The sequence below is a fragment of the Diospyros lotus genome, chromosome 9, assembly GCF_014633365.1.
Source record: "Diospyros lotus cultivar Yz01 chromosome 9, ASM1463336v1, whole genome shotgun sequence".
NCBI lineage: Eukaryota > Viridiplantae > Streptophyta > Magnoliopsida > Ericales > Ebenaceae > Diospyros > Diospyros lotus.
In genome coordinates this window covers 10,474,188-10,488,540 of record NC_068346.1, presented here as the reverse complement: position 1 = coordinate 10,488,540, position 14,353 = coordinate 10,474,188, and the positions used below count along the sequence as shown (strand labels likewise).

The 14,353-nt window shown below is 37.8% G+C and overlaps 1 protein-coding gene across 4 annotated transcripts in view; it reads right to left on the bottom strand.

The window, feature by feature from the left end:
* The window catches only part of LOC127809119 (uncharacterized protein At2g33490-like), an 80,427-nt gene extending 70,068 nt beyond the window's left edge, over window positions 1-10,359 (bottom strand). Inside the window, exon 1 of one of the 4 annotated variants that reach the window (XR_008025076.1) lies at window positions 9,646-10,355. Coding sequence is in view for 2 of the 4 variants with exons in the window: in XM_052347812.1 (XP_052203772.1) it covers window positions 9,646-9,771 (126 nt within the window). In the remaining 2 variants the exon portion in view is untranslated. Of the gene's footprint in view, window positions 1-9,645 lie in introns of all 4 variants that reach the window. The other 3 variants (XM_052347812.1, XM_052347811.1, XM_052347814.1) reach the window with 3 other exon arrangements.
* Between the last annotated feature and the right edge of the window lie 3,994 nt (window positions 10,360-14,353).

Here is a 14,353-nt window from a genome sequence, read left to right as displayed (position 1 = left end):
AGGGGGGAATTGTCATGACCCTATGAGCAGTAAAAGGGTATTATTGTAATAGGATAAAATAGTTTGTTAGGGATATTTTAGCAAGTGGTTAAAAGCACATGAGAGCATGTGCTAGGCTGTTAGAAGGCAAATATGCCTATAAAAGGTTGCTATAATGGTTTGTTTCCTTATCCGAGAAATTAATGAATTGAAATCTGTTTTTCTCCTCTTCCAAATTCTCTCCCCTTTCTTGATCTTCATCTCCCTCTTTTCTATTCTTCTAATCCCCCTAACACTTCTTCTAATCTCTCCCTCATTCTTCCAATTTCCTACTTAATTTCCTTATGTTCTTGGCTTTAGCTGAATCGGATTCTTCCGATTCCCAAACTGATCCTAGGTTAAGCCCTAGGATCATGAAAGAGGAAGCTAGTGTTTAAGATAGCTTTGGCTCTTGCAGTGAGGGTCCTTGTGAACAATAAGGGGAAATGGTGTGTGCAAGTGTTATCTTGTATGGTGTAGCCATAGTTGATCAAAGTCCAGACTAAGCAAGGAAAGGGAAATAGAATCATCAAGCTAATAATGAGCAAGAGAAGGTTTAGAGTGTTGCCTAGGTGAGGAATAGATAGAACCACAAGAAAGTATCAGTGAGATATGGAATGTTGGGTTTAAGATACTTATGCACTGGTTTTGAGTGTTGGGTGCTAAGGAACAGGCTGGAAAATGGAACCTCTTGTATAAGAAGAGGTGATGCACTCTTGTCCAAATGAATGGCATGGAGCCATGCAAATTTGGGGAGAATCTTGGACTTAGGTGGAAGATCCCTTTGGTTAAAGGGGTGGAGTGCTGTGAAGTGTCTATTTGAGAATTAAGGAACAGGTGCCGGAAATGGGGAAAAGTCTAGGAAAAAGGCTAGACAAAATGGCCATTGGTTAAAACAGCACATGAAGGCTTAATTTAGATCAAATAGGTATCACGAACAGCTAATTATCCATGTGGAAACTAAGGGAAAAGTGATCTTATAATGTAGCCAAGGGATAAGAGGCTAAAGGGAAAGGTAAGCAAGGATTGATTGCTTAGAAGGCCTCTTTAGGTATGGTAGTAATTCCTTAGGTAAGATATAAGATTGGAAGAGTCCAAAAGGGTTAAAATTGAGTGCATAAGGAGGCTGTGAGTATTCCAGTGGTATGCCTAGTATATTGAGAGGCAGCTTCATCGGTATTTTCTCCAAATAGAACTTCTCAAGGTGTAGTTGAGTGTTTAGATCAGTGTTTGAGAGTGTGGGAGGAAGGATAAGCTGGGAAATACTAAGGCATAGAGATTGAAATAGGGTTTGGACAGCTTAAGGCAGCCTAGGTTACCCTAATCTTAAGCATATCTTGGAAGACTGGTAGGTAGTTAAAAGAAAATTTGAGCAGCCTTTAAGTTTGAAACAAACATTAGAGGAAGAACAGTGGTAGGCCGGTTTTGGGGAGCTAGGAATAAAATCTAGCAGTAGAAAGGCCAATCCGAGTGTGGTTCACTGTGTTGTGATGCTGTGTAAAAGGATGGAACCTTTGAGATTAAGGAATAACATTGAGAATGGATTTGGTTTATGGTGGAGTGTGCCTAGAGAATAGTTATGAATTTAGGGTATATATATATATATTGCATTTTGTATGTAGCAAGAACCCTAAAGAAAAGTCTAGGTAGGAGGAGTTGAAATAGCCAATGGGCAATCCACTTGGCTTAGATTCAGTCCCCCCATGGAGAGACCAATTATATTGATGTTAGGAATATATTCATTAGGAAAGCCCCTTGAGAAGGAGGATAAATCCTAATTAGAGTTGCATGTGTAGGATATGCAGTTGGAAGTATTGTCCCAAGGTGATCAATTTGTGAAATCTATAGCTTTGACTTGATATTATTAATGTTTGTTTTGTGTTTGAGTGATCAGGTGCAATAGGAAGAACCTATGAGAGCAGGTCAAGTTCATCCATTGGAAGGTCAATGATGCGGTCACCAATCAAGACCTGGCCCAAGGCCGACTCGGCTAAACCGGAACAGTAGCGTCGAAATAGTAGCACTGAAATAGTAGCAAACAGTATTTTAATATATCATACGTTTTAGGACTCTACTTGATTTAGGATTCTACTTCTTATTTTTACTTGATTTAGGATTCTATTTCATGTTTGATTACGATTTATTTATATTAGGATTCTAGTTGAATTTTATTTAGGATTTATTTATATTATGATTCTAGTTGACTTTTACTTAGAATTTATTTTTATTAGGATTCTAGTTGACTTTATTTACAAATATTAGATGGATTTGAACTAGTTGAATTTTATTTACAAAAATTAGATGCATTTGGATTAGTCAAACACTATAAATATACCTAGAAGTAAGAGGTTGTAATCAAGTTTTTCTCAATACAAATTTAAGTAACCTATTTGGGTTTTCTTAGCAAAACAATCTTGTTTTTGCGTCTTCTTAAAAGCCTAGCTTCGGCCATTGAAGTTTGTTCTTTCAAGGGTTTATTTTGGTGTGTTTTCTTCACACTCGCGCTACACGCTGCGTCAGGTGGTATCAGAACGGTTCATCAACCAATCAGATAGCCAATCTTGAAGGTAACGATAGCAACCAGTCTCGTGACGGTGATCGAGGGCTGCCCGTGGTTTGGAGAACAATCGAAGAACAAAGGGAAATAACTCGTACAATGCAACAGCTATTGGAGCGAATCCGTAACCAATTGGGCATTTTACAACAAGTTAAGGATAATCGAAAACGGACTAATGGCGTGAATCAAGCCGGCTACGTTAAACTGGGAAGACCAACCATTAATCCTATCCTCATTAATCCTAGAAGACCAATGATTGATTATAGCGACGATGAGGATGATTTTGGCTGTATGATAGCCAACCCTAGTGGTAGAGGGGTTAGGAGGAAGGTGCAGCAACACAACCATCGAGGAAACAATGAGTATAAACTAAAGAATGGTTTTTCGGTGAGTTTGGAGCTTGATCATAAACATTATGTTGTCCCAGCAACCTCAACGTTTGCAACTCAGGTTTGGTTTATGCTGCTAACATGACAGAAACTCCAAGATTGTTGACTCATACTAGGGTATTTTCCGATCCTGATGGCTCAAGCATTGCTTCGCAACCCAAGGATGGTGGTGTTTCTTCTAATTGGCTTGCAACTGTAAAGGAGATGGAGGCCATAGTACAAGATCCTTCTACAGTTTATTCAGGCTCTGGTATAATTGAATCAAAGGCAATAGGAACATATTCACCTTTGTGATTACAAAAGCAAGATGGTCATAGGGGTCTCTTTGTGGATAGGGGTGTTGGATCTCCCTGGTTAGTTAACTCGGGTAGTACAACTACCTTCGGTACTAATCTTAAATTAGATTACGAAACTAAGAATGATATAATAGCTACTACCATAGCTGATCAAGCGTTTGGACTAAAGGAGGATTCAAGCATCAATATTCTAAGTGATGGAAAGACTGCTGGTAGTCATGGAATAAGCCTCTATTCGAAACAGTTGCAAAAGAATGCTTCTCCAGGCAAGAAAAATCTTTAGATGAATTTGGAAGCTATTATGGGAAGGTATAATTGGCCAAGAGCAATGAGAGATGTTTCTATTATTGTGGCCAAGTGTTATGTATGTCAAATAGCTAAGGGGCAATCTTCTAGCGCTGGTCTCTATATGCCATTGTCTATTTGGGAAGATTTGTCTACGGACTTCGCGTTGAGTCTACCGCAAACCCAACGAGGTATGGATTCTGTTTTTGTAGTGGTTGACAGGTTTTCTAAGATGGCGTACTTTCTTCCATGCAAGAAGACGGCAGATGCAGTAGCTACAACCAAACTATTTTTCAAGGAGATTGTTCGACTACATGGAGTCCCTAAAACTATTACTTCGGATCATGATATAAGGTTCTTGAGTCACTTCTGGATTACCTTTGGAGGATGTTCGATTCATCTTTGAATTTCAGTAGCACAGCGCATCCCTAAACTGATGGACAGACAAAGGTAACGAATCGTACCTTGGAAAATCTGATTCGCAGTATGTGCAAAGACAAGCCAAGACAATGGGACTTAGTCATAGCTCAAGCGAAATTTGCCTACAACAACGCTGTGCATAACTCAACAGGAAGATCACCATTTTCCATCATATACATGAAAGTTTCTAATCATGCATTGGATTTGGTAAAATTGCCAAAGGTATCAAGTTTCAGTGTTGTAGCTAGTGACTTAGCCGAGCACGTTCAAGCAATTCAGGAAGATGTCAAGCAAAAGTTGCACGAAGCGAATAAGAAGTATAAGGCAGCAACTAACAAGCATAGGAAGTATAAGGTATTTGAGGTTGGAGATGAAGTCATGATATTCTTGAAGAAGGAACGGATTCTAGCAAGACAACAGAACAAGCTCAAGCCAAAAAAGTATGGTCCTTACAAGATTACAAAGAAGATTAATAATAATCCTTATGTTGTGGATTTGTCTAATCATATGAGTATTTCCAAACATTCAATGAGGTTAATCTCTCTTTGTACTTGTCGGATGTGGGTTTATCTTACTCGGATCAAAATTCGAGGTCGAATTTTTTTCTCAAGTGGAGGTGAATGATGCGATCACCAATCAAGACCCAGCCCAAGGCCAACCCGACCAAAGCGGAACAGTAGCGTCGAAATAGTAGCACTAAAACAGTAGCAAACAGTATTTTAATATATCATATGTTTTAGGATTCTACTTCATGTTTGATTACGATTTATTTATATTAGGATTCTAGTTGAATTTTATTTAGGATTTATTTCTATTAGGATTCTAGTTGACTTTTACTTAGGATTTATTTTTATTAGGATTCTAGTTGAATTTTATTTACAAATATTATATGGATTTGGATTAGCCAAACATTATAAATATACCTAGAAGTTAGGGGTTGTAATTAAGTTTTTCTCAATACAAATTTAAGTAACCTATTTGGGTTTTCTTAGCAAAACAGTCTTGTTTTTGCGTCTTCTTGAAAGCCAAGCTTTGGCCATTGAAGTTTGTTCTTTCAAGGGTTTATTTTGGTGTGTTTTCTTCACACTCTCGCTACACGCAGCATCAGTCAAGGCCTTAATGGATGAAGGTTGAAGTATACTCAAAACAATGGTGGAGAATTGTTAAAAGTTGTCTAGAGTATAGGATAAGAATATCAGTGAAAACAGTGTTTTTTTGAAGGCCAATGAAGCATTAAATAGAAACTTATATCCCATGTTGTAATTAGTGATAGTTAGGGGGGTTAAACTGTAAATATTTAATAATCTTCATTGGGATATCCGCCCACTATTATAAATAGAGGGCAAGAGGTAGCGAGTGAGGTAGTGTTCTCAGTTTTCTGTTTGTAAAAGTACTAATCGCTAGAAAGAAAGGCTAGAGTTTGATAGCTTTGTAATCTTGGGGCAAAGAAGCGAAGGCTTGATGTACTCGGGAATAGAAGGGAGAGAATTCAACTGTGTAACTGATCATTCTTTTGAATAAAGATGGCTGCTCGAGGAGGTTCAAGACTGGATGTAGGGTTGTCCAAAAAGGCAATCTGAACCAGGATAATCTCGGTGTTTTTGTGGATGTTTGTGGTTTGTGATTTTGTTTCTTGTTTCTTGTTTGTTTTCAGTATGTTCTGTTTTTTATTATATTGATTTCTTCTGTTAAAACCATTATTTCTGTTCTTAAGTTCAAGTCCGTGAGTGTGTGCGATTGAGTATGGCATAATTTCTGTCCAAGAAAACAAATCCAATGACCCTAGGTATAACAGAGAAAGTACTTCAGAATCGATCTATTCCCTACATGAAGGTTCAATGGCAACGCCAAGGACCAGATGAGGCTACATAGGAGCTGGAAGAGGGATTAAAGCGCAACTACTCTCAATTGTTCGAGTGGCCAGGTATGAATTTGGAGGACCAAATTAGTTTAGGGGGGGAGAATTTGTAACAACCCAATATCGGAGTCCGAATATTTTGTGGCATTTAAGTATATTTGGTGTATGTTTGTAGGGTGTAAAAGGGGGAGGTGGTCGCAGGCAGCAGCTATCAACAGATTGCCTCAAAACTGTCAACCGATTGAGCAAGTTGTCGACAAATTGCATTGAAACTGTCGACCAGCTCAAGCAAGCTATCGACCGTTTTGCCCCAAAGACACAAACTATTGAATATTGTCCTGAAGCTACTGATTGACCCCGCCCTGCTTGTGATTTTACTGCCTTAAATTATGTTGATGTGAAGTTGGGGCTCAGGTTTGCATCATTAGGGGGTCACATGCTATGGATGCTTGGGCATGGGCATGTTAGAATGACTAGGGTGTGGCAGTGCACGAGTATTGCATTGCGTGTGTATTACTACGTAGGCGAAGTATGGCCTGATGCCCAGCTTATAGGGGCTATGGTATCACGTTTATGCTTACTACATTATTGCATTTCTTACATGTTGTATTTCATGGTTCCAGAGCAAGCGGCGAATTTATCTGCGAGATGTACATCCACAGGCTTGGGTGAAGGGAGGATCGTCCCGAGGGAGCTTCGACTCGATATATTAGTATGGGAGCTTTGACTTGGTTTATTGTTGTGGGTGCTTTGGCTCAGTATGTTGGTATGAGGACCTTAAGCACATGGTGCGGATTTTGGAGCAGCAGCTCATGTTAATTTGCTTGCCAGTTCATGGCAGCAAGCAAGTTTGGATTTAGGGGCTTGGGTGTCAGTGTGCCTTGTCCAAGGACCATTATGTGCATGTTTATTTATGCGGTTATTGCATGGTTTGAGGTTCATGGTATGGATGTGTATATGAATGTGCATGTGTTGTGCGGATGGTTTGGGTTATTCTCTTAGCTTTATTACCCTTTTGTTCTTTATGCTTACTGAATCTTGTGACTCACCCTTACTTTACATCATTTCAAATAAAGGGAAGACTAAGATTGGGGGAGAGGGTGGCAATATCTGAGTTTTTAGGTAGTAGGGTGTAGAGGGCGGTCCCAGCCCTCAAGTCTTGGGGTAGTCTTGCAGCTTTTGCACGTTTGAAGGGTGTCTATTACCCCTTAGTACTATGGTTATATATGTCTTTGTGTTATGTTTAAGGTTACGTTATGATGTTGACACCTCCACATCTCTTTGGCTATGTATATATCATGTTTTCATTGTGCTAGGTTGTTGGCCCATGAATGTGCATGGTAGACATTATGCTTTCCTATTATTCTCTCGTGGGACTTCCTTCCGGTTTCCTATGCTAACAGGATATCCGGTTGGGGGCTCTCACATTCTTTCTCTTCTATTCTTTCATGAAAATAGAAAAGAAGAAAAAAAAAAGATGCCACATGTAGTTCTCATGATACAAGCTGGAAGAACACCGGCAGTTTGATCTTCTGAAAGCACAGTTCAACTACTGATATGTCTGAGCTGCAGGCACAGAAACTGAGCAGTACTTACTATCTTTTCTATATGTTGTATGTAATGTCAAAATTGTGCACCTAAACACTTTCTTTCCCAAGCAAGTGATGAAGTCTGGGCCCCAGCACCTGCTCCATAGTAATTGCTAAGTTGCCACCAGGCCCTGGACACCATTCTGGAAACAGATTTTACACTTGACAGATAAACATAAACATGTTTGGCATATCATAAAACCACAATGCTACCACAGGAATCCTCGTTGAAGGTTGTTGTCTTGTATAAGGATGAAAACTTCAAACAGATTGAAGGGGGGGGGGGGGGGGGGGGGGGCGATGGAGCAAGATTGAGGGCTAAAAAATGAGGATAACAGCAAGTAGAGATACAAAGTTGGAGATAACAATCATTCTTTGGAATTATCTCCTCCAGCCCGAGCTTCTATAAGATGCATGTATGCATGTGACGATATTGCTCTTGGGGCCCATGACGATATTGCCCTTGGTACCAGGATACGATATAAGTTGTGTTTGGTGGCCAAAATACTTTGTTTTTATTTACAGACTGAACCTAGGACCCAAGGAATGAGGTTCAAACAGTGGCCATTCCATGATGACTGGTGTGAGATATTTGGAAAGAATAGGGAAACTGGAGAGAATGCTGAGGCCATAGCTGATGTGCCTGAAAATTGATAGAGAAGCAGATGGAAATGCCTGTTGCTGGTGACAAAGGGAAACAGAAGGAGGTGGATTCAGACCTCAACTGCATGTTCTTGACCCAACATGAAGTAGAAATGTCGACAACAGTTAGCCAAAATCTGTCCGATGGCAAGAGGAAATAGGGAGCAAAGACAATTGTTCGAATCGCTGAAATTATTCACAGATATAACAGAGAGCAGGATGGCTGAGCTTACACGAAGGATTGGGTATGACTTTAATGTGGCAAAGGCAAGGAAAGAGGTGTACGCAGCAATTGGTGAGATAGTTGATGTATCTACTGAAGATAAGTTAAGGGCTGCCAAGATTCTTTGTAGCGATACAATGAACATGGACCTTTTCTTCCACCTTCTGACTGAATATAGAGGAACTATGGTTAGGATGCTATTGCAAGAAGATCTTTAATGCTCTTGCTTATTTCCTTATTTTCTGGACTAATTTCAAGTGTATTGTGGACAATTAGCATGGATGTTAACTTTTGTGGCAGACAAGTAGCGTCTATGTATTATGGGTTTTGAACAATTATCATGGATGCTTCATATGATGTAAGTGAAATCATGATTACATTGCTTCATTCTGTTTAGATGCAAATCTTGTATTGTTTTATTTTTCCATATTTAAACTCAACCTTTAGATTCAAGTTGTTGGCTATCAGAATTACTTTGTAAGCTGCCTTCAAAAAGAATTTAAAAATTTAAGAAAATTTTAAAATTTTGTACCAGGGGTATTTTGGTCATTTTTGCATTATCCTATGTCTATCCTTGCATTAACCAAATAGAGGATAGGATTAAATACAAGATATCCTGTAGTGTAGACATGCTAATCAAACACTTGAAGTCCAGGACTAAAAATCCCAAGGATAAGCAATCACTCCTTGATTGCTCTATTTATGGTAGAGTCAAATCCATTGCCTAGAGTCTGTCACTAGCCCCATCCCCATTAGCTTGATGCTATATTAACTCATTGCTCAGAGTATAAAGTTTCCCGCTAGTTTATCCAAACTCCTACTTGAAATGTGAATGTTTAAGCTCTTCATTTACCAACATGGCTTCAATCGAGCAAAGGATCTATTGTTGGGCCATGATAAGCCCTCTTATCGTGTTAGCTCGGGTATGGATATTTTCCAGCTTCTCGTTACGTCCTCGTATGTGCCCTTTCTTATATTGGGGTCCAGCCACCACGTTTGATCGACTCATGGGAGTCCCCTCTCAACGTTGCTCTTCCGCAGGGTCCATACTTCTGAATTTTGACTTTCAATACAGGAACTCAAGCAAATATACCAACAGAACAAACGGTTTATAAGAGATCATTATAAACACACCATTCCAAAATGCAAATGGCACGTTGATTCCCACCTCAATGCGTAAAAAGAAGGAAGAAAGGACAGACAATCAACTGGAGAGATCATAATTTCGCAATCTACCAGAAATCTGCATACTTTTTACTCGACAAACGGATTAAATAATGGGAAAATATACGGTGAAGACAAATCTCAGTTTCGTTTTTGTTCCTGCATTTTCCAGGCCAAACAAAGTTGTGAATGTAGATCAAATACCTGGGAAGCACGCGCGAGCTCGTCCATTTGGGGCATCAATTGCCCGAAACGACGGTCTTTTCGATCCTTGGTGTCTCCGTGCCTCTGAAGCGCAAAGCTCCGCAGCTTCCGAAACGAATTCCTCATCTTCTCCTTCTTCAGAGAAAGAGATTGAATCGAAGGCGGTTGTGTTTCGTTACCAAAAAATGAAAACGGTAGCAATAGAGAGAGAGAGAGAGAGAGAGAGAGAGAGAGATGTGCGAGTGCGAGTTAAGTCGACTGGTTTGTCGTTCAACGAAGCCTTCGTCTCCGTTTGAGGCGCTGGGTTTGGGTTCCCTCTTTGCGTGAGCACCGCACCTTGGAACGGAGAAATAGAATATAGAAGCCCTCTTCTTCAATTCAAATTCAAGAATAACGCTACAGGAATAACGCCACAAGAATAACGCTGCAGGTACATTTCCGGGAAGTTTCACATACATAGCTTAAATGGCCGAAAATATCCCTCATCCAATAATAAAATTCCTTTCTTTTTCTTTGACCGCCTCTCTCTCTCTCTCTCTCTCTCTCTCTCTCTCTCTCTCCATAGTCACCTTCAACAACTGCAACTGCCCCCTTCCTCTCAGACCACCTCAAAAAAAAAATGGTCACCGTCACCAACTTCCCCCTTCCTCTCAGACCACCTAAAAAAAGGAAAAATACAGCGACAATCGAATCACAAGAAAAAAACAGCAATTGTTGGAGAGAACCATAAGAATGAAAGAGAGAGGAGGCAATTAGAGGGAAAAATATTTTTATAATTAAATGAAGGATATTTTTGTTATTTGAGTGTGTTTATGAAACTCCCTGTAGCTTGAAATGTACCGTAGTATGTTGTGAAAGTCATAGATAAATACAGAAGAAAAGAAAATTGGGAGATTTGACTCTAAAGAAGATAATGCCTGAATGTAACGCAAACTGAAATGGTAGCCTTTGTAAACCATGTTTCCTTAAAACGGTAGTTTAATCAGGAAGAAGAAACCAAAGCTTTTCCCCCTCAATAAAACCACCAAATCCAAAGTTGGTCGTCCCCAAACTAGTATCAGTCACGATGCAGCCGTACCCACAGCGAAAGAATTACATTGACAATTATTCCCAGCTCAAGCCATCGCCTCACTGTCACACCCATCCGTGCCATCCAAGTAGGACTATGTCACCCGGAACTAAAATTATATTATCTGAGATCTATTATATAACATTTTAATTTTTAAAATTAGACATATGGTCTGACTAGAGTTTACTTTTTAATTTGAGCTTTTGTTTGTTAAATGTAATAGAAAGTAACATGGTTACTACTTTTATTTTAAAAAATTTAAATAATTTTAAGAATTTTTAATTTTATTAAAATTTAAAGAATGTATGTACTGACAAATAAAAAAATCAGTGTTCTGATTCGGTGTAGGTAATGGTGAAACTATCTACAACTATAATTAAAAAAATAACCCCCAGGTTATGTTTAGGGGAAAACTATCTAACATTTAAGTTATAAATTCATCTAAGTTCAAGTAAAATTTAAAAAAAATATATCTAAAAAAATGATGGTTTGCATTGAGTAAATTAAAAAAAAAAAAAAAGTGATAGTTTGCATGAGTAAATTGAAATTGAATCTTGGAGGAGCCAAACAATCATGGTATTGTTTTAGTTGCCTAAAGAATCTCTTGAGGCAATCATGTGATGTGAGCCATCAATTGAGTATTCAAGTACCAACAAATGAAATTTGCATTCTATATGCCCTTAGCTAGTATTACATCACTCACCTAAAGGATTGCCTCAATGAGCAAGATACTACAACACAAGTCCATTAAAGAGGGACCACCAACAATTTAAATTAATTTAGATATCAAACACCATCAGGCACTTGAAGTTTACCTCAAGACATTGATTCCAAGCATATGAACCGACTGAAGATTGTCTCAAACATAGATATTTTTCCATTGGACTAGCCAAAAGCATTAGCCCATTAATCAACCTCTTGATGATTTACCAAACAAAGACAATTAGCATCGTTAGATTCTATAATGGTTCACTAGATAGCTTTTTCATCTAAAAAAGGCTACATGGGTTGCCGAAGAAAGGGCACCATGCTGGAAAATTGCTTGGGTACTATGTCCACAAATTGTGTGGTCCAACAATAGCTAGTTGATTATTGATCCTTTGCCTGGGGAAGTAGAATGGTCAAGTTAATGGCCCCTGATTTGGTTTAATAAGTATTGTTAAGCAAATGTAGAGACATTGTAAATGCTTAGTTGGATGAAAATTTCATTGCATTAGTTGGATGAAATCAGAAATAATTGCAAATGATAGCAAACATGGTAGACTAATTGATGATAGAAAGTAAGATCAATCATCACTTGTTGCCTCGATATCTCTACCTCAAGATTGACTCCTTTTGGGACTACACCTATGAGAAAATAAGGCATGGTTAGGTCCACTGGTATGACCTCCAGAATCTCTAGATCTAGATCCAAAAGAGAACCCTAATCCAACTCTCATGTATCTTAAAGCTATCCCCATTCAAATTCAAACTAGATATTTCCCTAATGGACATGTTAGTATACCACATCAATTGCCACGTAAACTGGGACACACGTTTTCTGGATCAAGAATAAATTTGAAGTAATAATGAAAGCTCGATTATCAAATTAAAGTAAAGATTAAAACTGGATAAGATTGAAAATTAATCTTAAGTTCATGATATATTAGTCTATTTGGCCTTAAATTTTTTACACAAAAATTCAATACATACTTCATTAGAAAACTATATTTACTCTAGTATACTAAAATCTTTACTCGATTAATATTTTTAGTACTCGATTAAGATAAAAGTCTAGAGATTTGGCATATTTCTGACAAATATCTACTCTATTAAAAAGATAAATCACTCGAGTACACATGAATCATTACTCAATTAACATGTCAAATACTTGATTACAAAAATGATCCGGAGACTTGACAAAATTCTAGAGGATATATACTCGATTACAAAAAAATATATACTCAAGTACAAATGAATCATTACTCAGTTACATGGACTAAATACTCGATTAATTTTACATTACTAGTTACATTGCCAGAAACTTGAACTATTTGCTCGAATACAAATGCCTATTTAGTTAAGTACATTTGATATTTACTAGAATACACTAAGATTTGTAATCGATTATCTATTACATAACTTATGCTTACTCGATTACAAATAGGATACACTTGATTAAAATAACACACCTAGTTTGAATTTGTCTTAAGGCTTTTCTAATAAGAATATTACTAGAGTATAAGAGATTTTTTACTTGAATATAGGAATTTAATTATAGAATTATTCAATTACATGAGGTCTTTTACTCAATTATGAGAACCAACATTTTGACCTAAGAAGATATATTATTTTATTACTTGAGTAACACAAATTTATACTTGATTAAGAACCTTGACTTACTCAATTGATCTTTATATATTACTCGATTATTTTTACAAATCATTCATTAAGTTTAACGCACCATTTGATCATTATCACTTAACAAAAAATTCTCATTCCTTCATCAAATCAAAACTTTAACAACTTAATAGATTACTTAACAAAGAGTGTCAAATTTAAATCTTCCTTAACATTTGAGCTTAGTACCCTAAGTACTCCTTTGGTCTAGACTATTTCCTAAGTGAAACTAAGTTCCTAAGGATTGAGTACTATAGGTTGGTAAATTCAAGCTCTAGGTTCTTAGACTAACAGGTCAAACTCACCCTAAAGTTTGTCAAGGTCTCTTCCCAAATTAGCATGGTCTAGTTCACCTCAAGCATTCCTTCTTAGACCAAAACTAACTTAGCATTTACCTTTAACTTCTCACATTAGCGATCTAGGCTTCCTTATTGTTGTTGTTGGAATATAACAATTAAATTTGTTTGTTATGATGAAACTCAGCAAGCATCTAGAACAACTCACGCGAGCAATGAGACTTGCCTTACAAGTGTACCAATGCAAATGGAAGTCAGGAAAAAAAGCTCAATCTATTGTGGTGCTGGAGGATAATAGGGACTATAATGCCCTATGAGAGAATTAGGAAAGGTTTTGTTGTCTTCGGGAACAATTGTAGTATGGGTGAAGATGTAGAGGATCTTGCAAGACCAAAGACAATTGTCAAGCCTCTCGATCGAGACTTGAATTTTCAAAAAAAATAAGAGAATATAAAGAGGGATAAAGAGAAATAGAAAGAAAGTGAGAAAGAATTTGGAGGGAGAATTTAATGTTATTGTCATGCATGAATTCACGTCCTCGAACGTCTAAGCCTTATATAGGCTATCCCTTGCGTTACAGCCATATCGAGGGTAGAAAGGGAAACTACAGCTAACAGATTCAATTAGGCTACCACCATACATTTTAAAATTTTTGAAAAAAATTACAATTAGACCCTTAGGTCGTAACACTCCCCTAACCTTCAAAAACCATTCTTGTGCCCAAGAATTCTTCAAAGTAGATTGGTAGCTAGTGGGAATTTCTTCAACAGCTTAGGAAGGAATTCCCAAGTGGTATGGTCAGGCTATAGTTGTGACCATTAGACCAAAACTTAGATTAGGGGCACTGATCCTTGGTAAACCACTATCTTATTTAAGATGGCCCTCAACTCCAAGGTTTCCTCCAATTCATCTTCTATGATTGGCAATTGTTGACTTATGGCTGCACCTAGTTCAATAGATCTTT